A 27107-nucleotide genomic window follows, 5' to 3' on the forward strand; every position below is an offset into this window, starting at 1 on the left:
CTTCCTGTCTCCTGGGCCCCAGCGTGTAAATGAGCAGGAAGCCCCAGGGCTGCACAGTAGGTGTGGCCTGGGCCCACGGGCAGGTGAGGGCACACGCAGCAGAGGTGTGGTCTGGGAGCACCGTGAGGTCAGTGACAGTTTCCTTACTACTGCACCGCCTGCAGTTCATCCTCAGCCTCCTTTAAATCGCCTGCTTCGTATGGAAGAAGAGCCTTGGTCAAAGTTCCCAGGTCTCCAGTGTCTGGCCACTGTTAAATTAACTAACAGGTTCTGGGAACAACATCTGATGGTCTCTGATTGATGACCGATTGTGACATTTGTTGGGTGACCATCTTTGAAAAAAATCACTTCATGTCTCCAGACCTAAGATAATCTCATTTGTAAGACTGAAAAAGTAGGATCTGCCCCCCAGGCTGTTGTAAGTTACAGCAAGATGACCCCTGGAAGAGCTGCGCACTCTGCTGATGCAGACCGGGCTCCAGGACACGTGGGAACAGGCAGTTGTACAGAAACACTGTGGGCTTCAAGCCCCAGCCGTACCGTTAGCCAGATGTTAGGCCTTGGGCAGGCCTCCTTGACATCTGTGGGCCCTGATTTCCTTCCTTAGAACATGCCAGTTATGCCTACTGTGTCGTGAATTGATATGAAGTATCCAGAAACATCTACCCTGTGTTTGGCATGCAGCAGGAGCTCAAATGTTGACTCTAGTTTAGCAGTAAGCACTTTCTGCTGTGCTCATGCCTTCCTGGTCCTCAAAGTAAAGGATCTGATTCCTCAGACACACAGGCAAGGTTGAGTTTTAGGGCTGAGGTGGCCTCTATCAAGGTCTGTATGCCTCTGTGCAAAAATTTTTGTTTAAAGCTCAGCACATATACACACCCATTAAAAAATAGGAAGATGGTGAATCTTACGGCCTTAAAGGATGTCCTGGCAAGAGTAGGTCTGCAGTAGTACCCAGCCTAGGTCCACAAGGCCCAGTGGCGTAGTAGGCCCTGGGATCTTCCTATGTAGATATTTACTCAGCTGAAGCATCAATCAGAGCCTATCAGAAAAATTAAATTATTACACTGAGTTAGCTGACATAATTGTTTGCAGATAGTCATCTTTGACAAATGGAGCCCCATCATTACTGAGCCTCTTAAATGACCACATCTCATAAGTTGCCGAAGGCAATCAAGAAATCACATTCTAAATGAGAGGAAATGTTTGAAAAGATTTAAGCACTGAATCCCAGTTTATTATTATATTAGCTTCCTGCTGTTTACTGCCTTCTGTCTTCAGCATCAGTCCTCCCTATAGCCTAGCCCATAGGGCTTCTTATCCCTTTTACAGGTGAGGACATTGAGGCTGAAATGGGCTGGGAAATTTTCCCAAGATCACTACACAAGTGTCATGTCAAGCCCTTCTTCTCTGCTAAGTTAGTCATGTGCATGGGGCAGAGGGGCGGAGGGGGAAAGGAACTAAGCTGGGTGAGTGTCGAGGTAGTTGAATGACCTCCCAGACAGAAAAAAGGAAATGAGCAAGCACCGACTAGATGCTGGCACTGTGTGGGCACTTTCACACAGGTTATCTCGTTCATAAAAAGATGTGTTTTGTAAACCAGGGTAGTTATATGCAGAAAAATATGCCACCTCTCTGGCTGTTTAAAAATGTCTGTTAATACAGTCCCAAACCAATGCTAGGAAGATCCCCTGGAAAAGGGCATGGCAACCCATTCCCATATCCTTGTCTGGAGAATTCCACAGACAGGAACCTGGCAGGTTACAGTCCATGGGGTCGCAGAGTCAGACACGACTGAGCAACTTTCACTTGCAAACCAATGATAACGTTTAAATAGTTGATAATACTTTCAATATATTTACAAATTTAATCCAAAAATGTATTTTAAGCAATTCTACGTGGGTGCCTTTTCTTGCATGGTGAGAACCAGGACGTGCTAAGCAGGATCGCGGTGCATGGCCAGGGTGGGGAGCACACGGATAGCGGGGGTCAGCTAGGGAGACTGGAGTCCGTGTTACACAACCGTGAGCCTGGGGTTCAGGTTGTCTCGGTGACTGGCGAGCCTCTGTAACAGAGACAGCTCTTCTCTAAACTAGATGTTTATAATCAGTGTTTAGATGAAAATAAAGCCATATACCTAGGAAGAATGGAGCTGTCTTAAATAGCACAGTTCCAGATATCTCATTTTGGTATCCAAGGTTTAAATTGCTCTCCTGTTCCTGGCTCTTTAGAAATTCCTGATACTGCATGTTCATTCTCTAAAAGGCCCATTTCTCTTAGGAGGCTGTGTGACAACGAACTTGAATCCACATCAGACAGTTCCTGAGAACTGTTGGTAACCTCTGCTCCGCCTTATTGCTAGAAATGCGTCATGCCTTTCTTACTGTTCTAACATCTCGTCTAATTTTCTCAATGAAATTCTCCCATCTTCAGTAACATCTATAGGGAGATAAAGGTAGAAATGAGATCCTCCATTGTTATTTGTGGTTACTTATAAATGGAAAAATGAAGGTGATTTTTGTTATGGGTCTTTCTGAATGTTCAAAGATTTTTATGTTTAGTATCTGTTACTTTCTAATAAGAAAGAAAGAGACACACAAACAGAAGAAAGTAGGAAGGCACCTGGTAAACTGGGGTGTATTCAGGATGGAAGGCCCTTCACCCCTTTAAGTGAGCGGTCATGTATATCTTGGTGTGAGTTTTTACTCCGTTCTTCAAGCAGCTTTTGCGATCAGAGCCCAGGAACACTAAATCCTAAAAATGGGAAGCAAAAACCTTGACCGGAGGAGAGAGAAAGGAAGTTTAACTCCAGTGGTAAGAACTTGAAGACAGGCCAGTTCAGAACAAGAACAGAGGTCTTCGCCATTTTTGTATGAACCATCTCTCCCAGAAGAGTGCTGAGAAAATAAAAGCTCATATCCAGATTCATGCAAACCTTCCTCCAGCTGTAATTAGGAAGGGCTGCTGCTCCAGGGAAAAGCACTGCTCACAAACAGCAAACCGTGTAAGCAGTTCCCCGAACACTTAAAACAGCCTCTTTTTTTTGTTTGTTTTTTCTAGTTGGTGAACAGCTGCTCATGGTTGAGAATTACATCATATTCAGTTAATTAAGTCACATTTTCTGCTCATTAAATTGTTTCTCTTTCACACAATGGAATTCAATGCTGTATCTCAGTATTACATGATACAAAGATCACAGGATTCCAGGTGTCCACCAGCTGTGAATACACCTGTGAGTCACTGGACCTATAAAAACAAAACTTACTCCTTGAGTTAAACTTTTTCTCCAACAATAAGATAAGGTGAATTTCAAAACTATTATTTCAGCTGTAATTTGCCCTGCAACAGAACTGGCCAGACATAAGTCATCTCTGCTCATTTCACTGAATTGTAAGATTGGTTTCAGGTACTGGCCTCTGGACTCTTTTTTTTTAATGACAATCATTTTTGCCTACTTTTGCAAAATGTACACATTCTCCCAAAAGCACACCTTTGTCTTGACAGGCCTGTCTGTATTTGAAGAGGCAGGTCTCCAGTGTCACACACGTGTCGTGGCTGCGTGCTGGCCTCTAGCTGGGCAACACATCTGTCTACTGTACGTGTTCAACAATCTTTGGGAGTTTTAGCGGTGTTGAATCAGTGTGGATTTGCTGCTGGTGGGAGGAAATCATGAAAAACAAAGAGACGAAATTAGTGGTGGCCCTCTTGCCACTTTCCAAACAAATCAGAGGATGGATCAAATACTCCCTATGTGTGCTTAGCCGCTCAGTAATGCCCGACTCTTTGCAACCCCACGGACTGTAGCCTGCCAAGCTTCTTTGTCCATGCTGATTCTCCAGGCAAGAATAGTGGGTTGCCATGCCCTCCTCCAGGGGATCTTCCCAACCCAGGGATCGAACCCAGGTCTTCTGCATTGCAGGCGGACTCTTTACAGTCTGAGCCACCAGGGAAGCCCAGATACTTCCTATACTTGACCTCAAGTCTTCACAGTAGCTCAGTTTTAGGGTCACTGTTTCAGGGATGAGAAGGACCAGGCTTGGTTTACCTGCAAATCCATACACAGGAGTGTGTGCTAAGTCACTTCAGTCGTGTCCAACTCTTTGTGACCCCGTGGACCATAGCTTGCCAGGCTCCTCTCTCCATGTGATTCTCCAGACAAGACTACTGGAGTGGGTTACCATGCCTTTCTCCAGGGTATCTTCCCAACCCAGGGATCAAACCCACATCTCTTAAGTCTCCTGCTTTGGCAGGCAGGTTCTTTACCATTAGTGCCACCTGGAAAGTACACACGAGAAACAGTGCCTGACCAAAGCCCGTGCATTTTTGCCCTCACCAGACTGCCTGGTGGGTGATGCATGGCTTCACAGAGTGCCTGAGAGCCTGTGGTGGGCGAGGAAACCCAGCCCTCACTGATAGGGGATCTGTTTCATAGACCTCACTTCAGTATTTTTCCAGCCCATTCATTAGCCGATACCTGTAATGACTCTCCTCCGCTGGAACTGAGGTGTCACAAACCTTACCTCTGTATCAATTGCTGGGCACAATAAAAATAAGTCAATAAATGAAGCCCAGTCAATACTGAGATACTGTGGTCCTTTAAACCATATCACCGTTTGCTGCGAACTTTTAGTCCCTCCCTTAGTAATAAAAGCATAAATTTATTGATAAGCTTATTTGTACTACAGGAGACTTTTGTGCTCTCCTAGAAGGTTTCTGGCAAGTTTGTTTAAATTATAAGTTGTCCTAGTACCTGGAAAATGTAACCTTTGAGGCTGGCGGTTATATGAAGCCTGTTAGCGATGTCTGGCATGTCTCACTGACCAGGCTCTTCTCCTTTGTTTTAAGAACCAGCTCCTGGCTGACCATGGACATAATCCCCTCATGAAGAAAGTTTTTGACGTCTACCTGTGTTTTCTCCAAAAACATCAGTCTGAAACGGCTTTAAAACACGTCTTCACCGCCTTAAGGTCACTGATCTATAAGGTACGTGGTCTCATCAGGGGAGGTCGTCCTCGATTGTCACCTGTTCTCTGTTCCCCCGGGGCTGAAGGGGGCGCTAACTAACCTCTCTGGGCCCATTTGCTTCCTCGTGTCTATCTAGTTCCCCTCGACGTTCTACGAGGGGAGAGCGGACATGTGCGCGGCCCTGTGCTACGAGATCCTCAAGTGCTGCAACTCCAAGCTGAGCTCCATCAGGACCGAGGCCTCCCAGCTGCTGTACTTCCTGATGAGGAACAACTTCGACTACACCGGCAAGAAGTCCTTTGTCCGGACCCATCTGCAGGTGCGTGTGCTTTAGCTTTCCAGGACCCGTGCGCCCTGCGGAATTCTGGTTCCGCAGGAAAACCGTGCATGTCATCGTTTGCCAAGTTACCTCGGTGTAAGTTCGGAACGGTCTGGCAGCAAGACGGAAAACTCGAATGTCACATTTACTGGTTTGGTTAATTTCATCCTCCACGTTGTACAATTTGGGCCCAGGATGTGTTTCTGTTGGTAAATTGGCATTTGAGTATTGAGTCAGTTCTGGACTGACTGAAATTACGCTGAGTTAGGACGTATAGAACCTATGAGAGGATTCCTCGCAGTAAACATCTCAGGTAAGACACAGAGAGCCCAAAGTAGTCCTCTTCTGTTGTCCATCTGCCGACACACGTGCCATTTCTCCAGAGTAAAAATTCCCCGTCCTGTAAACTGCCTGATACTAGGGGTCTCAGGTATTTCTGTAGACCCTCTTTTTCTACAAACACATACAGGAGGGCCTTCTCTGTCTGTACGTATTCCTTTTTGAAAACAAGTATTTATCGTTTGCAAACTACATGCTAGGATTCCTGGGTGCCGGGAACAAAGCAGGACCCTCTCCTGGCCCGGACAGGGTGTCGTCATCCCCAAAGGACAGGCAGACCACGAGGCTTCTGTGCCACGTGCCCAGGGCCGTAACAGGAGAACTTCAGTGCACCAAGGAGCGGGCCAAGGGCTTCCCAGGGGGTGTGAAAGATGAACAGGGGGTTAGGGGTGAGCATGTTGCAGGCCCTGGATGAGAAAGGGGCCAGCCAGGGAGCTGGAGGAGGTCCGGACAGTAGGGTTGAGAATGTGGAGGCATTGTTGCATATTCAGGGGGATCACCTGGACTCCAGACTGAGAAAGGATCGGGAAGTCAAGGCCTGAGCTCGGGAGACCTTGGGGAAACCATGTCAAGTCTAGGCCAGAGAGGATGGAGTCCTGGGTCATGGAGAGGTTAGAAAGAAGAGGAGACTGCATTAACAGTACATAGTGACAGTACTTAGTACTGACTGTGGTGCAGGAAAGGGGGGACAGGTCACAGTTTAGTTGAGTAACTAGGTCAAGGCAGTGCTAATATAGACCCCCAAAGGACAGATTCCCCCATGCCATGGTTAATATGTACATGTTTTAATAATAAATGCAGAGGGTCATCCACTTTTGAATACTGAGCCCATATAAATCCAAGCCAAAACCAAAGAAGTAATAATAAGGTCTCCATGTCTATTAGAGAAGGTGATCTGTAATTATCCAAGTGACATGGGGTCATCTGCTTCTCATTCCTCTACACTTGCCTGGTCAGCATTTTGCTATACAAACAAAAGATGCAAGGAGAGCAGAGTCACCTTCTGGAATAATTCTTGGAAGGGGGAGGGGAATACTCAGACACTGTTTCCCACACTGGAACGACCCCTGCTCACAGGCTTCCCGTTGCCCCATTCCCATGCACATCGTAACCAAAGTCAGGGGCCGAGCCAGGGGCTTCACGTGAAGGTGAATTGATTAGCTCACATTTGTGTGTCCCTCAGATTGTTATTTCAGTCAGCCAGCTGATAGCAGATGTTGTTGGCATCGGGGGAACCAGGTTCCAGCAGTCCTTGTCTATCATCAACAACTGCGCCAACAGTGACAGGCTCATCAAGGTGGGTGGCCCAGTGCCGATTTACTTTTTACCCCCCCGAGACCCGGCCTTATCATCTGGGAAACACATGCAGACAGACAGATCACAGCTGAAAACCTGTGTCTTCCCTCCACCCTTGTTCTAGCACACCACCTTCTCCTCGGACGTGAAGGACTTGACCAAAAGGATCCGCACGGTTCTGATGGCCACGGCCCAGATGAAGGAGCACGAGGCTGACCCTGAGATGCTGGTGGACCTCCAGTACAGCCTGGCCAAGTCCTATGCCAGCACCCCCGAGCTCCGGAAGACGTGGCTGGACAGCATGGCCCGGATCCACGTCAAGAACGGCGACCTGTCCGAGGTAGCCCCACACGCCTGTCCGTCCAGGCTTTTTGAGAAAACGAGTTATGCCCCACTCACTGAGAGAAGCTGATTATGAGAGAAACTTCCCAGTAATTCCAAGAAGCCAGTTAAAAGCACATGATACTTCAGTGTTGGGCTCAGAGCTCCTTCATAGTCATTTAGCATTTTTACAGTTTAGAATGTCGTAAGGGGCTTTCTCTGTCACAGGCACATTGTTTGCGAGCTCTTAGAAGACACCTGTGCTCACACAGGTGCCCGTTAGTGCAGGTGCGTTCAGCTTCTGCACCAGAACTCCTCTCCTGATCTAAAATGCAACTATTTTATGATAAAATGAGATTTTCCTGATACAGAAGTCAGCCAGGGCATAGCCTTTTCCTCTTCGAGGTAGTGGTTTTGTCTGTGAATGCAGCAGGGGTCAGAGCTGCCCCGGCTGCAGAGCCCATGGTTCAGTAAGCATCAGCATAGAAGGTGCGCAGGTGGGCTGTGTGGGCTTCTAGGAGACTGGCTCCCAGATCCAGCATTGACTGATTCGGCGACACTGAGCCTGCTCTTAACTCCGCCGTGTCTCAGTGACATCTTCTGTAAAGTGGAAGCAGTTAAGAACAACGATGGGCTATAATAAGGCGGGTTCTCTTCATGTTCCCATGAAAACTCTGCTCAGGGTTCATGCCCATGGCATTTAGGTGTGATCAGCAGAACGACCAAAGAAATATGCTTTTACTTTAAATATGCTAATTGCTTAAATTAGTGAAATTGTGTCCTACATCTGAAAAGTGTATGTAGCAATTCTTACTTTTTGATTATTCAGAGTCCATTCTGTTTGATCAGTTTAATCTAAAATATCCATTAGCCATAATAAAAATGAATTACGCACTTGTTGGTAGTAGTAATTTTTCTACCATTCTGACGAGAACCAGGGCTTAGGCATTAGAACCTTATAGTAGGTTCATTTCTAACAGCTATGTTTGATGTTTTATAAACCATGGCAACTTGGTTAAAAGAATTTATTTTTGTTTTTTCTTACATTTTAAAGGTGTTTAAAATGTTATCCATTGAACATTACATTATTTTCATTTAGAATTCTATTTTGGGAAAAAATTTATAACTTCATTGTTTCTTAGGTTGACAGAAAAATACATTAGCCCCTGAAGTTTGAGCAGTTCTCTCTGAATATAGGAATGCACATGCCTTTTCTTCAAGGGATCCTCTTTTCCCTTTAAAAGAAATAGTGTCAAAATTTTAGATATAGTAAGAAAAAATGCTTTTTAAAAATCTTTTATCTTTAATAAAAATTTAATAATTCTAGATAGAAATGGGCCTTACCAAGCTTGTTGCCATCCATCTGAATTCAGAGTTTCATAATTTCAATTTGTATGAATTGTCCCACTTTTTTCTATAGGTAAGATGTCAGCCATGAACACTAGCTGATGCCTTGAGATCTAACATAAGTACATACAGTCATTAGGTTTCTGATGGTGAGCTTTGTGCGTTATAAATGGTGATTCTGAAGCATGTGTCTTTTACTATAGGCAGCAATGTGCTACGTCCATGTCACAGCCCTGGTGGCAGAATATCTCACACGGAAAGGTAAGAAATGATTCTGTGTTTTGTGAAACAATTGTAAACTTTTACAAAGCAGCAAAGACAAGCGAGAGCCATTCAGAAGGATTTGAGGTGGAGGATCTGTGTGTGTGTGTGTGTGTCTGTCTGTCTGTCTGTCTGTCTGTCTGTGTGTGTCTGTGTGTGTGCACCCGTACACTATATTATTGTTGTTTAGTCACTTAGTCATGTTAGACTCTTTGCAACTCCATGGAGCCTGCCAGGCTCCTCTGTCCGTGGGATTTCCCAGGGAAGAATACTGGAGTGGGTTGCCATTTCCTTCTATACTTACTCATTGTTTTTTTTAATTCGCTGATGTGACATTTACTTGACTCGGTAGGCACCGCAAAAATGCAAAACAAAAGTAGGTGTTGTGTTGTCATATAACCTCTTGCTAATAACTCCATCTTGCAAAAACTAGTTAATGAGCTTTGCCTCCAGGAGTTCCTGGCTGGCCAGTCTCCAGATGGAGAGATTTTATTTTCCCTGAAGGTAGTTCCCTGGAACTGTTTATCCATCACACGGCAGCGGTAGCAGGAGGTCATCAGACAGCATTTTCTGGAGCACAGCTTGGTTGGCTCTGCCGTGCAAGGAGGCAGCGCGCAGGCTGGGACCTTGCATCCCCGTGGAAGGGGCGGGTGGGAGTGTGTGCTGCCCCATTGTGTGTAAGGGCTGGCTCCCACATAAGCAGGCTGCAAGTTCTCCCACGGCTCCTCTGGTCAAACACCCATTGCTCATCTCCACTTCCCAATCGAGAACACGGGGCTTTCAGAAAAGCCGGCTGTGTTCCCATGTATACTGGAGCACAGCTGCACCAGGTCTGGCTGAACCCTGCACTGTGTAAGGAGTAATGTCAAGCCACTGCGGCCGCCCAGTTACCTCTTGGCGGACCGCTTCTTGCAGCAGCAGGGCGAGTTCTCTCCAAGTTTTGGGTCACCCCCCAGCGAAGGGGGTGACATGATAGCTGGAAAGAAACAGAGTTGTTTCTGAGCATGTTTCTCTGACTGGCTTTGGCTCCTTCAGTTTTCTTGGTATCTGAGCATGGGTCATCTTATCAAACTATTGTTGTTACTATATTTTGCTGTTAATTTGGTTCAGTGCCTATTTCAATTTATTTAAGGATTACATACATTTTAATAAAGGTGGGTGAAAAATGAAAAGGGATGAGAAGGAACTTCCCTGGTGGTCCAGTGGCTAAGACTATGTGCTCCCAAGGCAGAGGCCCCCGGCTTCGATCCCTGGGTCAGGAAGATCCCCTGGAGAAGGAAATGGCAACCTACTCCAGGATCCATGTGCCACAACTAAGACCTAGCACAGCCAAATAAATAAATAAATTTTTTAAATGGATGAGAAAAAGAAACAAATGGAGGGTGGTGAGGGTCAAATACGAGGAAGCGGATGAAGGCGAGTGCCTGGTGGCCCCGAGGTTCCCTGTGGCAATGCTGGCATGAGACACAAGATTTCTAGATTGGTTTTCATTCAGCCCAGAGACAAAACAGGGCAGGAAGTGCCCTCACAGCTCATCCACCTTCAGGCTGATAACTCCAGCTGTCCCCTGCTCTCTCAATCCTAGGCATGTTTAGACAAGGATGCACAGCCTTCAGGGTCATCACCCCAAACACCGACGAGGAGGCCTCCATGATGGAAGACGTCGGCATGCAGGACGTCCACTTCAACGAGGTGAGGGCCACAGCCCGCTGGGGCTCGGGTCACTGAGGGTCTCGGGTGCTGCCATTCCCCACCCCTGCCCCCAGCCCAGGGTTTTCTCTCTGCAGCCACTGTGTACGCACTTTGCTCTAACTACGATAATTCTCCAGAACACTGACACAAGCTCCTGCCAGTCCCCTTTCTTGGAACTCCTCGTGTCCTCTGGAGAGAGTTTGTTGTTGTTGTTGTTGAGTCGTTCAGTCGTGTCCAGCTCTTTTGCAACACCATGGTCTGGAGCCTTCCAGGCTCCTCTGTCCATGGGATTTCCCAGGCAAGAATACTAGAGGAGGTTGCCATTTCCTTCTCCGAGGGATCTTCCTGACCCAGGGACTGAACCCACGAGTCCCGAAATGGTATGCAGATCATTTACCACTAAGCCACAAGGGAAGCCCAGAGAGTTTGACAAGCCGGTTAGTAGTGATGTAAGACTGAGAGCTTAAACTCCCGTGGTAAAAGGTCTGCTGTTTTGAATCATAAGGTTTCTCATTCTTTTCAGCAATTAATTTCTCTGTCTTATGGGGTTTATTTGTTTATCTGTTTTAATCTAACTTTTCAATCAGTGTTGCCAGACATGCAAGGCTGTGAGAGGCCAGCCTGGGCTTGGGGGCAGAGCAGCCCCTGTCCACATCCTTGGATCCCTGCTTCCGCTTGAGTGCTGCCCCCAGGGCCTGCGCATCATGAGTAGATAAGACCACCCTATCCCACCCCCCAGAGAGACCAAAACATTTGACTTTAGATCACTGTAGCAATTTCTGCAAGTTCTGCAAATGGAAAAATAACTCCAGAAAGAATGAAGGGACGGAGCCAAAGCAAAAACAATACCCAGTTGTGGATGTGACTGGTGATAGAAGCAAGATTCGATGCTGTAAAGAGCAATATTGCATAGGAACCTGGAATGTCAGGTCCATGAATCAAGGCAAATTGGAAGTGGTCAAACAAGAGATAGCAAGGGTGAACATTGACATTCTAGGAATCAGCGAACTAAAATGGACTGGAACGGGTGAATTTAACTCAGATGACCATTATATCTACTACTGCGGGCAGGAATCCCTCAGAAGAAATGGAGTAGCCATCATGTTCAACAAGAGAGTCCAAAATGCAATACTTGGATGCAGTCTCAAAAACGACAGAATGATCTCTGTTCGTCTCCAAGGCAAACCATTCAATATCACAGTTATCCAAGTCTATGCCCCAACCAGTAACGCTGAAGAAACTGAAGTTGAACGGTTTTATGAAGACCTATAAGACCTTTTAGAACTAACACCCCAAAAAGATGTCCTTTTCATTATAGGGGACTGGAATGCAAAAGTAGGAAGTCAAGAAACACCTGGAGTAACAGACAAATTTGACCTTGGAATGCAGAATGAAGCAGGGCAAAGACTAATAGAGTTTTGCCAAGAAAATGCACTGGTCATAGCAAACACCCTCTTCCAACAACACAAGAGAAGACTCTGCACATGGACATCACCAGATGGTCAACACCAAAATCAGATTGATTATATTCTTTGCAGCCAAAGATGGAGAAGCTCTATACAGTAAACAAAGCAAGACCAGGAGCTAACTGTGGCTCAGATCATGAACTCCTTATTACCAAATTCAGACTCAAATTGAAGAAAGTAGGGAAAACTGCTAGACCATTCAGGTATGACCTAAATCAAATCCCTTATGATTATACAGTGGAAGTGAGAAATAGATTTAAGGGCCTAGATCTGATAGAGTGCCTGATGAACTATGGAATGAGGTTCGTGACATTGTACAGAAGACAGGGATGAAGACCATCCCCATGGAAAAGAAATGCAAAAAAGCAAAATGGCTGTCTGGGGAGGCCTTACAAATAGCTGTGAAAAGAAGAGAGGCATAAAGCAAAGGAAAAAAGAAAGATATAAGCATCTGAATGCAGAGTTCCAAAGAATAGCAAGAAGAGATAAGAAAGCCTTCTTCAGCGATCAATGCAAAGAAATAGAGGGAAACAACAGAATGGGAAAGACTAGAGATCTCTTCAAGAAAATTAGAGATACCAAGGGAACATTTCATGCAAAGATGGGCTCGATAAAGGACAGAAATGGTATGGACCTAACAGAAGCAGAAGATATTAAGAAGAGGTGGCAAGAATACACGGAAGAACTGTACAAAAAAGATTTTCATGACCCAGATAATCATGATGATGTGAGCCAGACATCTTGGAATGTGAAGTCAAGTGGGCCTTAGAAAGCATCACTATGAACAAAGCTAGTGGAGGTGATGGAATTCCAGTTGAGCTATTTCAAATCCTGAAAGATGATGCTGTGAAAGTGCTGCACTCAATATGCCAGCAAATTTGGAAAACTCAGCAGCGGCCATAGGACTGGAAAAGGTCAGTTTTCATTGAATCCCTAAGAAAGGCAATGCCAAAGAATGCTCAAACTACCGCACAATTGCACTCATCTCACATGCTAGTAAAGTAATGTTCAAAATTCTCCAAGCCGGGCTTCAGCAATACGTGAACCGTGAGCTCCCTGATGTTCAAGTTGGTTTTAGAAAAGGCAGAGGAACCAGAGATCAAATTGCCAACATCCGCTGGATCATGGAAAAAGCAAGAGAGTTCCAGAAGAACATCTATTTCTGCTTTATTGACTATGCCAAAGCCTTTGACTGTGTAGACCACAATAAACTGTGGAAAATTCTGAAAGAGATGGGAATACCAGACCACCTAAGCTGCCTCTTGAGAGATCTGTATGCAGGTCAGGAAGCAACAGTTAGAACTGGACATGGAACAACAGACTGGTTCCAAATAGGAAAAGGAGTACGTCAAGGCTGTATATTGTCACCCTGCTTATTTAACTTATATGCAGAGTACGTCATGAGAAACGCTGGACTGGAAGAAACACAAGCTGGAATCAAGATTGCTGGGAGAAATATCAATAACCTCAGATATGCAGATGACACCACCCTTATGGCAGAAAGTGAAGAAGAGCTAAAAAGCCTCTTGATGAAAGTGAAACAGGAGAGTGAAAAAGTTGGCTTAAAGCTCAACATTCAGAAAATGAAGATCATGGCATCTGGTCCCATCACTTCATGGGAAATAGATGAGGAAACAGTAGAAACAGTGTCAGACTTTTTTTGGGGGGGCCCCAAAATCACTGCAGATGGTGACTGCAGCCATGAAATTAAAAGATGCTTACTCCTTGGAAGAAAAGTTATGACCAACCTAGATAGTATATTCAAAAGCAGAGACATTACTTTGCCGACTAAGGTCCGTCTAGTCAAGGCTATGGTTTTTCCAATAGTCATGTATGGATGTGAGAGTTGGACTGTGAAGAAGGCTGAGTGCCAAAAAATTGATGCTTTTGAATTATGGTGCTGGAGAAAACTCTTGAGAGTCCCCTGGACTGCAAGGAGATCCAACCAGTCCATTCTGAAGGAGATCAACCCTGGGATTTCTTTGGACGGAATGATGCTTTGGCTACCTCATGTGAAGAGTTGACTCATTGGAAAAGACTCTGATGCTGGGAGGGATTGGGGGCAGGAGGAGAAGAGGACAACAGAGGATGAGATAGCTGGATGGCATCACAGACTCGATGGACGTGAGTCTGAGTGAACTCCAGGAGATGGTGGTGGACAGGGAGGCCTGGCGTGCTGCGATTCATGGGGTCACAAAGAGTCGGACACGACTGAGCGACTGAACTGAACTGAGCAATTTCTGCAAGTTTCTTGCCAAAGCAGGGTCACCTTGCAGCCACTTCTCCCTGAGTAGACAGTTTTGAAATAAAGCTAGATATCTGAAAAGAAGCCAGTTTTCTGCTACATTCCCTGATTTTCTTCTTCCATGCGTGTCTGCCAGAAGAGCTTTTCACGTGTGCCTGCCTCCCCTCAACTTAAAGCAAAATGAAACATTCGGGAGAAAGCTTTTTAATCATGCCCTTCTTTTAAGGAAAAATAAAGTGGTCTGTTTCTTCATGTGAAAAGAGAACGGAGAAAGGAGTAAGCATCTTCTGCCTCTGTTGTAGTTGTTTTTAATGAGTGGAGGTCCTGCTTAACATCAGGACTTTTGATCATGTTCATGCCAGTAAGCAGGGCCCATGAGCAAACATCCTCCATGACACCGACCATCCATGAATCATTTCTCAAAGTGAGGCCCCGAGGCCCCTGGGGTCCCCAGTAACCCTTCAGGAAGTCTTTGAGGTCCTTCCTTTTCCACCTGTCTCCTTGAGGTTGGATTTTCTTTGTCTGCATCATCCAGAATAATATATTGAAGAGGCTGAATGCAGAAGCAGAGCCCAGAATCTAGGCTGCTCCTATGAAGCCAGACATTAGAGTGGCAAAAATGTAGAACAAGGCCACTCTTCTTAATTTTATTTTTGAAAAAATTTTCCCATTAAAAACATTATTTTTGTTAACATGTAATCAGTTTATTATTATGAGCTTAGATTAATCCATAAATATTTTTACATTTCTTCAGTGTTCACTCCTAATATTATAAATATTGAGAGATAACACCCATATACATAAAAGTTCTCACTTATTTTTAAAGAATTCTCAATGATTTTTATAATATGTAAAAGGATCTTAAACCTCAAAGGCTTAAGAACCACCGTCAAAAATTCTGTGGTTTCAAATGACTCCCTAAATTAAAAAGTAACCATGAGAAAGGAAGATAATATATTGAGTGATTTTACATTTAAAAGTTAATTTTAGCCAAAATATGTAAAGTTCTCTTAAGTATTCTGAAGGGGGGAAAAAAGCCAGTTGGTTATTACATGGTATTCACCATTCAACTGTCTCTCCACCTTGACGTCCCTGGACCAATGATAGTTTTTAATTTTTCACTCTGACATGTGAACCTGACCCTCAGCAACAAGGCCCACATGCTCTTGGCATTGAACTCTTCACTTCAAGGAGAGCTTGACTGGGTTTTTCCCTGAAAAGAAGCCTGAACACATTGGCTCCTTGGAAGAACCACCCTTGTCCCCTATCTCCCAGTCAGTTCTCTGGAGCACAGCACTTTTGTTTAGAATTCGCGATAAGGAAAACAGCAATACCAAGAACAACTAAAGATTTGAAAGTTAAACAGTTCCGAATAAACTGTCCTCAGGGATGATAAAATGAAGTTCAGGATGGCTCATCAGATTAAGTCATAGGCTGGAAAGAGACTCAGGAGCAGAGCCTAGGCAGTTGCCTAGGGAGTGAGCACTGTGAAACCAAGGGCAGATTGACTGGGGAAATTTGTGAATGGCACCCACTCTGAGTAATAACTAAACATGTGATGGGGAAAACTTTATCAGCTCTTTTTCAGAATATAGATTTTCCACCCTGTCCTCAAAGCATAAAGTTGGTAAATCTTTAACAAAGTCCATAGTCCAAGACGACCTGTCACGATTAGGATGCGACCCGGGGGTTGTAAAGTCCCAAGCAAGCCCTGCACGTTAAGATGGAAAACAGCCAGCAGTGAAAAAATAGTGTGTACCAAAAGTCACAATGACAGAAATGCCATGTGACCGTTTTTGCCCTGGCCCTCAAGAGGTTTCAAGAAAAAGGGAAAGTCGAATATCTCTGCCAGAGGAGTTTTGGGGAAAGCTGGTGGGAATGGGTGTGGAACAATAGCTTAATAAGAATCGTTGCCCTTGTACTCTGCATTATTAGATACATATAAATGCCTACGATGCTCTCCTATGTGATTTTAGAGACATGACCTAAAAATGTGCGATTCTCCTGGCAGGAGTCCTCTGATGAGCTTTCCCTGGTAGCAGTCCGTCCTGCCTGACTCTGACCCAAAGAGCAGACTCCCTCACGGCTGCTTTCGATTAAAGAGAAACAGCCCATTCCTGTTTACATTTTGTCTTACAAACCAGAGCCTATACAGATGGAAGCATTCTGTCTCCTGGGGTGTCTGAATTGCATACAACCCCATGTAATCAAAGAGACCCTTCCTCTTTATCCCATACAGTCAGAGTCCCAGAAGGAAACCACACACGCATGAAAGCAGCTCTAACAAAGAGACTGTTTTGAGAAGTTTTGTTGGGGTTTGGGGGAACCAGTGAGGAATACTGCAGAAGCCTGGAGGTGGGCAGCAGCTGGCCTGCCACCGTCTACCTGTGTGCTAAGGGCAGGGCAAGAGAACCACACAGAGGGGTCCCCTGCCGGGCTCAGTCCTGGCCCGGGGGGAGGGAGGGAGGGAGAGACAGCCACCCCCAACTCCTCCTGCCCAAATTGCTCTGTAACCCCCAAATCAACATGCGCTGAAGCAGTTTTGCAATCATTTGGGGACCTGCACAGAGCCTCACCAAGTTTAGAGCCCACACGTTCCCAGATGAGGCCGAGCAAGTAACACTCTGCCTCCTTGTTCGGCTCCTGCTGTAAACAGGGGTCCTTGCCCAGCCTCAGAGTGTGGTTCTAAAATGCTGTCCAGTGTTCCTGAGCTCAGGACGTGCCTGACTTGTTGGATAAGCTCCGTTCAGACAGCAGTGATAGCATTTTTGGTCATGGGTTCAACGTTAATCATACAGCAGCAGTATGTGCTAAATTAGCTGTCTTTTAAAAAACACATAAAACAAGCTTATGTACTAATCAGTTATCAAAATTTTATAACCCAAGCCTAACCTATATGAGAAACGCTGGGCTGAAAGAAGCACAAGCTGAAATCAGAATTGCCGGGAGAAATATCAATAACCTCAGATATGCAGATGACACCACCCTTATGGCAGAAAGTGAAGAGGAACTAAAACGCCTCTTGATGAAAGTGAAACAGGAGAGTGAAAAAGTTGGCTTAAAGCTCAACATTCAGAAAACGAAGATCATGGCATCCGGTCCCATCACTTCATGGGAAATAGATGGGGAAACAGTGGAAACAGTGTCAGACTTTATTTTGGGGGGCTCCAAAATCACTGCAAATGGTGATTGCAGCCATGAAATTAAAAGACGCTTACTCTTTGGAAGGAAAGTTATGACCAACCTAGATAATATATTAAAAAGCAGAAACATTACTTTGCCAACAAAGGTCCATCTAGTCAAGGCTATGGTTTTTCCAGTGGTCATGTATGGATGTGAGAGTTGGACTGTGAAGAAAGCTAAGCGCCAAAGAATTGATGCTTTTGAACTGTGGTGCTGGAGAAGACTCTTGAGAGTCCCTTGGACTGCAAGGAGATCCAACCAGTCCATTCTAAAGGAAATCAGTCCTGGGGGTTCATTGGAAGAACTGATGCTAAGGCTGAAACTCCAATACTTTGGCCACCTCATGCGAAGAGTTGATTCATTGGAAAAGACTCTGACGCTGGGAGGGATTGGGGGCAGGAGGAGAAGGGGACGATAGAGGATGAGATGACTGGATGGCCTCACCGACTTAATGGACATGAGTTTGAGTGAACTCTGGGAGTTGGTGATGGACAGGGAGGCCTGGTGTGCTGCGATTCATGGGGTTGCAAAGAGTCGGGAGACGACTGAGCGACTGAACTGAACTGAACCCTATATATCCCCGAGGAGTGGGGGTGCAGTGTGCGCACATTCAGTGTTGGCAGTAGTGACCTTATAGAACATGACCACAGTGAATAATGAGGATCGACGGTTTGGCACACTCCAGTTTTGCTCCCCAGACCAATAAGGGTCAGTGTTCACAGAGTAAGCACATGAGGTCAACCAGGCAGGTTACTGCCTTGTATTAGCCAAACGGTCTCTATTCAGAAACAACAAGCATAAAACGTTTACACCTACAGAACATCCCAAGAGAGAGTTATCAACACAACACCTTCGATGGTTCCTCTGTTTCCATCTCACCCAAGCTCAGTGACTTATCTGTAACCCTATAAGGGTTGTCTAAGCATCTACTTTTCCATGACTGAGACTGCTCTTAGAACCATAAAAGCTATATAGCATATCTTCATTTTCACAAGGATTCTCCAAGCCAGTAGCTGTAGGGAACGTGCAAGGATTTCCTAACTGTCCTTGTGCTGGAGACAGAGGTGGACATGATGCAGCCCCTGCCCCCAGCACACGGCACGCCTTCTGATGCTTCGTGGCCTTTGAGGAGAACACCTAAACCACAATCTGAAGCGAGAGTCGTCTCAGCTCTCTTTGGCCTGGAAACGTCTAGCACCTACGTGTGTCGATTTGTTCCATAAACTAGCTGTGTGCCATGTGCTGACCCAGGGGCATATAAGAGGGGCGCCTGCCTCAGGAAGTTTCACCTGGTGTGATAGTCCTCAATCTTTAACGTGCTTAAAACTTACTTGGATTCCTGTTACAAATCCAGATCCCCAGCCCCAGATCCAGTTGGGTGACTGTAGTGCCTGGGAATCTGTATTTTTAATAAGCATCCAAGGTGATTATTCTGATACAAGGGATTTTTCAGCTATATCTTGATAAAATGATAATACAGTGGAAATATGAATGATGTCATGATGTAGGCCATTGCCCAAATCAGGTCACGTGCTGACAGTTATCCCAAATGGTAGATAATCGAGACAGCTAGCAAAGGGCTGATGCTGAAGCTCCAATACTTTGGCCACCTGATGCGAAGAGCTGACTCACTGGAAAAGACCCTGATGCTGGGCAAGACTGAAGCCAGGAGGAGAAGGCACGGACAAAGGATAAGATGATTGGAATGGCATCACCAACTCAATGTACATGAGATTGAACAAACTCTGGGAGATAGTGAAGGACAGGGAAGCCTGGCGTGCTGCAGTCCATGAGGTCACAAAGAGTCGGACACAACTGAGCAACTGAGCAACAACAAGCTTCATAGGAAAGGTTGAATTAAATCAGTCAACTGTAAGATGCAGCAAATATTATTTAACTGAAAAAAATTTTTAAATATCCTGCACATACATAGGCTCATAAGGCATTTTCAAGCATACATGCACACACACCCACACACACGCACCCATGCTTCAGCATTAGAGAGTCATCTCCACAGACAGGTCCTCGCTGCCCTCAGTTGCCCACACCTAAAAACAACTGACTAATTCCCTTTAAACAGCTTCCTGAATGGCTCATGAGCTTAGTGTACCGAGACCTTTTTAAGACTAGTCTAATATCATAAAATGTGTACTTTTCAGATGCATAAAATTCATTAAGGTTTTTATCTTTCCCCCTGACCATTAATTACTTACAGTTCTTTGAACGTATTGACAATTTAGGGGGAAAAAAAACTTGGCATTTAGATTTTAAACAAGAGGGAAAACTCTTAGGCTTTCTGTATGACTGCTTTTCAAGGTCACTGCTGTTTGACCACTATCAGTATTAGTTCTGGTTTTCAAGGGATTCCTGAGAATTCAAAGTAAATTAACACTTGGAATTTCTGTTGAGAAAATTGTTCATATATACCCCAATGTTTAGTTACTATGAAGGCTTAGTTGTTATTACTCTTTGTAATTTTGTGTTGACATATGGTGTCTCAAACTTAGTTATCTGTGATTGCTGGTTATTTCAAAGAACCTAATGTACCAACTATAAACATCTAGTTGTAGAGTTGACATTCAGCTCAGTTTAGTCGCTCAGTCGTGTCTGACTCTTGATGCAACCCCATGAACCACAGCATGCCAGGCCTCCCTGTCCATCACCAACTCCCGGAGTCCACCCAAACCCATGTCCGTTGAGTCAGTGATGCCATCCAACCATCTTACCATCTTGTCCCCTTCTCCTGCCCTCAATCTTTCCCAGCATCAGGGTCTTTTCCAATGAGTCAGCTCTTCGCATCAGGTGGCCAAAGTATTGGAGTTTCAGCTTCAGCATCAGTCCTTCCAATGAGCACCCAGGACTGATCTCCTTTAGGATGGACTGGTTGGATCTCCTTGTAGTCCAAGGGATTCTCAAGAGTCTTCTCCAACACCACAGTTCAAAAGCATCAATTCTTCAGCGCTCGGCTTTCTTTATAGTCCAACTTTCACATCCATACATGACCACTGGAAGAATCATAGCCTTGACTAGATGGACCTTTGTTGACAAAGTAATGTCTCTGCTTTTTAATATGCTGTCTAGGTTGGTCATAACTTTTCCTCCCAAGAAGTAAGCGTCTTTTAATTTCATGGCTGCAATCACCATCTGCAGTGATTTTGGAGCCCAGAAAAATAAAGTCTACCAAATTAAACTTTGATGCTCAGTAATTCATACTCTACCCTTATGAGAGAAGGACTTACCTGTTTAAAAATAAAAGCCATTTTTAGTTTATTAGGTAAAATCTATAACTACTCTGCTTTTTATGGTATACATTATCATTTTTACAATAAGTGATATTTAGACTGATAAAATATAAATCCTAAATGCCTCCTGACCAGAAGCAAAGATAAAATAATGTCCAGGAACATATATAAATTGATATGCACCATCAAATTGTGATACTTATTTCATAATTATTTACTAGGTTCTATTCACTTTATCAAACATTCCTGTTTTCCAGCCATTCTGGGGCATTCCTCTGATTGAATGGCAGAGTTTTCCATAATGAAATGAATTGCTCATCATACTGATACGCTGCTTGAATTCAGATGTCATTGTTTTTAAACTTCCCAGGTGTTTCTAGTTTGACAAATGAGTAAAAGTAGTATTCACATCTTAGTCTCACAATTAGGAGCACTTGGCCCAGGAGATCACTTATAAGCTCTATTTGATATATATTTATGCTCTATTTGATATATATTTATTAAGTGACTAAATCTCAAACCATTTAAAATATACCTGAAAGGCTGCTATATACAGATACCTTAGGAGGATAGACATAACATCATTTAAAATCAAGGAACATCTTCCTTATAGAATACGTCCTAGTTGTGGCAGTTAATATATGTTTGTGTGTATTTTCATATCTCATAAAAATTATCTCCATTCAATTATTTATTTATTTTTAACATGGAAAGGTGCTTCCCTGGTAGTTCAGGTGGTAAAGAATCCACCTGCAATGTGGGAGACCTGCTTCGATCCCTGGGTTGGGAAGATCTCCTGGAGAAGGGAAAGGCTACCCACTCCAGTATTCTTGTCTGGAGAATCCCATGGACAGGAGCCTGAGCGGTTATGGTTCATGGAGTCGCAGAGTTAGACACTAAAACCCTGAGTGTGGCTATTTAATCAGTGTTTTTAATCTTTCCACCTCTTCAGCCTCATCTCTTGGCCCTGTCTGATTCAGATTTTATTCTCCAGCCCCTCAAACTACTTAAGAATGTCGCACACATGACGCTGCCATCACTCCCACGTCTCGACCTATGCTGGTCCCTCTCCCTGAAATGTGTCTCCTCTTTTCCTTTCTATTCCCACCTTTCCCCTTTACCCCGCTAACTGCTATCATTGTTAATGCTCAGTCAGTTGTCCCTTTCTGCAACCTTCCATGCCCCTCCCTTCCCCTGTCACTGGATGGTTGCTGCTCTCTCTGCATCCCTGGTTCCCTGGGCTTAGCCTTATCAGCACACCCACCACCATCTTTTACAATCTCTTTATTGGTCTGCGTAGAGACTCTGAGCTCCATGAGAGCAGGAAGCGCTCTCTTCGTTTGATTGCTGGCCATCCCAGGACTCACCCAGAGACACACAGACTACTGTAAAGTCAGCAAGTGCCTACTGCTCTCAGTTCAGAGTGCCACCCTTCTGACTTGCAGTTTGGCACGTCTCTGAAATCACTGTGGGTTTTTTTTCTCTGTCCTCAATATCTGAACATGTATGTCACACCTCTTCCCTTTGGTGGTCATGAGTCTCTAGTCCATCAGTTCTAGCTGCTCTGAAGGCTAACCCACGTGTGTGTTTGGGGGCCTCCTCCTCAGAGCCAGTTTCATGTATACCATATCACCTGCTAAACTATCCCAACCTGCCTTCCACATTTGGTAAAAATCTATAAAGCCATTTTTATAAATTACAGAAACAAAATTTTATTTATATAGACTTGTCTCATAAACCCAGTGTCAAGCACAATGCCTTGCACATAACAGACTCTTGGTAAAACGTGTAGGTGAATGAATGAAGAATCAAGTTAATGCTGTGGTAGTGGCTGTGCCTGGTTATAACATGTATAACTCTTTGAGAAGAATTTTCAGTTTTCTACGAGATCACATTAAAGCTACGCTAGAGTCTCACTGTGCTGTGTAACTGCTGCAGTATGGAATTAAGAATCTTTAGGTCTCCTGATCCCATCCACAGTAAGTCGGGTGTCATCACTCTGTATTTACATCTACAATGTGGACTGTATATAGTTTGAACAAAGCCCAGTAGTGAGAAAAGAAGGGGCCAAATGAATAGTCTATAAGTTAAACCTGAGAATAGCTTTAAGATGGGTAAGTTCCCATGCCTTTGTCTATTTCGTTATCAGAAGAATACCTTGGTTGTACAAAATTTCCTGATGGGAAATTGGGTCTTCCCAAAATTCATTCACCTCTGCCATAGTCCCACAGCATCAAGGAGAATGAAGATGCTCAGTAAATCCCCAGTGGTGATGTCTGTGATGTAAGATATGTAAAAATTGCAAGGCTTTGATACAGGAACTCAACTCATTTCCTTACAGTGAAAGACAGCTGTTAGTAATACTGTAAAAATGCAGACTGATTCATTCATCCAAGAAATTCTTGCCTACCAAATATGTATGTGGCACTGTGGGATATTACATTGCTCAGTAGAAATAAGATTCATTTCAAAAACAAATACAAAGTAGAAGTGATGATTGAAATAAGTTTGTTTAACTGGTCTGTTATTTGCTTACAACATTTGGTTTTCAGAGTGTTTTGATAGTAAAATTTTATTTGATCCTTACAACTCCCAAACTACATTAGACCTTTATTACATTTCCCAGTTTTATAAATATGGTAAAGTAAGTATATGGACACTGATATTATATAGATTATATTTTATGCTTTTCTTTTATGTAGCTTTTTATAATCAGAGAATCATGAGAAGAATCATAAAAGTTTGCTGTGTTTAACCTGGATAGATTCTCCACTGGAAAAGATCTGAGACAAAACTAAGAGAAAACTGAGAGAGGCTTTGCAGCTTCATAATACAGATATAGGATGAACAGATAGCGTGTTAGGACCTTTACTGACGTTTTTCTTTGTCTGTAGCTGTTAGGATAATTACTATGTATATCTGACTTTAGTGTTTGCACTTAATGAGACCTACAATAAAAGTATGAGACAACTGGTATACCTCTTTATAAGCTTTGGTACAGAGTTCAGTCACACAGATGAGTTTTATGATTTATATATTGTAAATATGACATAGGAGTTAAATGTCTTGTTTTAAAGATGGTTTATTTAAGTCAGGTAGTATTTTCTGGTGAATTGATTCGAAACTGCTTTTTAAATGTTTATTTTCTTTGGACCTATGAATCATAGACATTAGGACTATAATGAAACATTAGGTTGGTAATGAAACACACAGGTTCTGCCATTCATGTACAGAATAATAGGGGATACAAACATGTTTAAAGGCAACTATAAAAGACTTAAAAATATATTAACAAATTTAATCTAGCAATATATAAATAAGAAGACATTGTGACTAAGTAGGGTTTACCCTGACAATGCACCGTTGGTTCAGCCCTGGAAAGCCAATCAATATAATTCACCATATTAACAGAACAAATAAGGAAAATCATATGACCATCTCAATAGATGCAAAAAAAGCATTTGAAAAAATTCAATATCTACTCATGAGTTTGCAGGGGGTTGGGGAAACCTAGGAATAGAAAGGAACTTCTTCAAGGAAAAGATTATCTACGAAAAACCTACAGCTAACATCATACTTTATGGTGAAAGACTGAATACTTTCCACCTAAAACTGTGAACAAGACAAGAATATCTACTTTTACCACTCCTGTTCAACACTGTGCTGCAGATTCTAGTCAGTGCAGTAAGAAAAGAAATAAAATTGCCTGTGTTGACAGAAGATGTAATTGTCTTTCGTGATACAAGTAATCCAAAAGAATTTACAAGTTACTAAAACTGAGTTTAGCAAGATCATAGGATAGAAGATCAATATACAAAACTCAACCAACCTTCTTCACACTTAGATACTTATACCATAGTTGCACCATGCTGTTAACAATCACTTTGTATAGTTCCTACAAACATGCCGGATGACTTTAAATCTTACTCAACAAAGGCTTTTACTACAAAAAAAATCAAAACTGAAAAACAGTACTGTTTATAATAACAGTAAAAACCTGGAAAAATTAGGTATAAATCTATAGATTTGTATGCTGCTGCTGCTGCTAAGTCACTTCAGTCATGTCCGACCCTGTGCGACCCCATAGACGGCAGCCCAACAGGCTCCCCCGTCCCTGAGATTCTCCAGGCAAGAACACTGGAGTGGGTTGCCATTTCCTTCTCCAGTGCATGAAAGTCAAAAGTGAAAGTGAAGTCGCTCAGTCGTGTCTGACTCCTAGTGACCCCATGGACTGCAGCCTACCAGGCTCCTCCATCCATGGGATTTTCCAGGCAAGAGTACTGGAGTAGGTTGCCATTGCCTTCTCCAATTTGTATGCTAAAAACTACCAAACACTGATGAAAGAAATCAATGAAGTCCTAAGTTCAAGAACTTTAATGGAGGCAGGGTGACTGCACAAACTTCAGTAGGTAAGAATTTTGAAAGGAAAAGGGTGTTGGCGAGGCAGGCACAGTGCCTCCCACACTCCATCACTAAATTCCTCTAAGATGTTTACATTGGTTTGAAGTCACGCTGAGTGACTCTCCATGTCTCAGCATTGTCCTTGTTCCTCAGAAAAGAAAAAAAAATCTAAATCATTTAGAAAGTGAGAACTAAGAACAAAAATTGAGAGCCTGTGTGAAGCTATCAATTTCCATTTTTTTCCCCATGCAGTTTACTACCACAGTCACACAATGAGACCTTAATTTCTGTCTGTAAACATGACTGGAAAATAGCTTATTGCAAAAAAGAATGTAGAAGTTAGTATCTAAAAATATTACATATTTTGAGGGGCTTCCCTGGTGGTCCAGTTGTTAAGACTTCTGCGCTTCCACTGCAGGGGGCAAGGGTTCAATCCCTGGTCTGGGAAGTAAGATCCCACATGCTCACGTGCAGCCAAAAAAGTTGAATAAAATAATTTTTTAAGATATATTACATATTTTGAAATCATCTTCACCATTTATGCATTCTGTAAGGATCGCAGGGTCGGTTTCCCTGTAACACTCTCTCCTTCTCTTTGATCAGGACGTGCTCACAGAGCTCCTGGAACAGTGCGCAGACGGGCTCTGGAAGGCCGAGCGCTACGAGCTGATCGCCGACATCTATAAGCTCATCATCCCCATCTACGAGAAGCGGAGGGACTTCGAGGTATCCAAGTAGTCTGTTGGCTAACTTTTTCAGAGGACGGGGGAATGACACACATCCCCAGACATTCTTACACGCAGAGAACGCAAGCAGGCTGCTTGAGCACGAGGTCTCTGCCCCTGCACGTGACCCTGGAGGCCACCACCCTCAGAGCCACGAGATGTCACACCTCTACCCAGACCTCCAGTCTCAAAGGACAGGGGTTGGGGATTCTGGCACTCCACTTGCATAAAGTTGTCAGGACCCTGACTTTTAAAATCCCCAGGTGCCTCTTCTCTTAGAACTCTCCCTTGCTCCACTGGATGGGGGAAAAGAGTGACCCTTTCGGCCTTTCTGGGCTGGGGATGCCGTCCAGTTTCTCTTTAGCACATGCTAAGGAATGGAGTAGGAAAAGCAAAAACTACAGGCAGCATCAGAGGACTGAACTGACTCACTGCACTGGGAACCCGATGGGTTCTCAGTGTGCCAGATGGCCCTTCAGGTTGGAAACTTAACACTTGGAAATGATCACTGCCAGTTGTCCATTCAAAACACATTCTTGATTTTTTTTTTTCTTTAACTCAAGTCCAAGGAGTTTTCACCTGCGTGATCTCATTTCATTGTTAGTTTCACATCAGTTATGCTAGCTGCAAATGGGAAAAAACAAGCTGTGTTCTTCCTTGCAGAGGCTGGCCCACCTATACGACACGCTGCACCGAGCCTACAGCAAGGTGACTGAGGTCATGCACTCCGGCCGCCGGCTCCTGGGCACGTACTTCCGAGTGGCCTTCTTCGGGCAGGTGAGCCTCCTCCCTGTCCTATAGTGCATCCCCAGTCCTTTTTTGTTCTTATTTAGACCCTATAAAGTGGTCTAAATTTTGTAAATTTCCCATTTTCTAGAAATTCTAATTTGATGAATTTGTCATGTTTACTATGGTTCTTATCTTCCTCAGTAGTAAACTTTCTGCTTTTTTTTTTCTTTCTTCCTATCTTTTCTTTATTACTTTCTTAAGGCAGCGGTAAGTTCTCCTCCCATAAGACATTCTTAGCGGCATCTTTGGTACCTCAGTGTGGTTTGCAAGTTTCAAGTCTGTATGTATATCTGTCCAGTCATTACACACTCCAGAAAAAAACAGATTAACATTTTATTCCATTCACAGAAATAAATCACCTGTTCCCTTACACATCTATACTGCATGTTTTAAACCAAAATTAAGACTTTCTGGTTTCCTTTGTCCCTGTGCGTCTCTTATCTTTTATAATATTTTTGCAAGTAGATTTACCATTGTAATATTTCAGAAACCTTTTATAAAGAGGTTCATTTATAT

General features: G+C 43.8%; 1 protein-coding gene across 13 annotated transcripts in view; it reads left to right on the plus strand.

The window, feature by feature from the left end:
* The window catches only part of DOCK9 (dedicator of cytokinesis 9), a 288599-nt gene that overhangs the window by 244912 nt on the left and 16580 nt on the right, over window positions 1-27107 (plus strand). For 8 of the 13 annotated variants that reach the window (XM_018056406.1, XM_018056414.1, XM_018056416.1 and 5 more), the window contains exons 40-48: window positions 4846-4983; window positions 5102-5284; window positions 6807-6920; window positions 7044-7259; window positions 8791-8848; window positions 10434-10540; window positions 25681-25803; window positions 26466-26579; window positions 26793-26798. In XM_018056406.1, coding sequence (XP_017911895.1) covers window positions 4846-4983; window positions 5102-5284; window positions 6807-6920; window positions 7044-7259; window positions 8791-8848; window positions 10434-10540; window positions 25681-25803; window positions 26466-26579; window positions 26793-26798 — 1059 coding nt within the window. The remainder of the gene's footprint in view (window positions 1-4845; window positions 4984-5101; window positions 5285-6806; window positions 6921-7043; window positions 7260-8790; window positions 8849-10433; window positions 10541-25680; window positions 25804-26465; window positions 26580-26792; window positions 26799-27107) is intronic. The other 5 variants (XM_018056410.1, XM_018056418.1, XM_018056417.1 and 2 more) reach the window with 1 other exon arrangement.

Source organism: Capra hircus, chromosome 12 (assembly GCF_001704415.2).
Source record: "Capra hircus breed San Clemente chromosome 12, ASM170441v1, whole genome shotgun sequence".
Lineage (NCBI taxonomy): Eukaryota > Metazoa > Chordata > Mammalia > Artiodactyla > Bovidae > Capra > Capra hircus.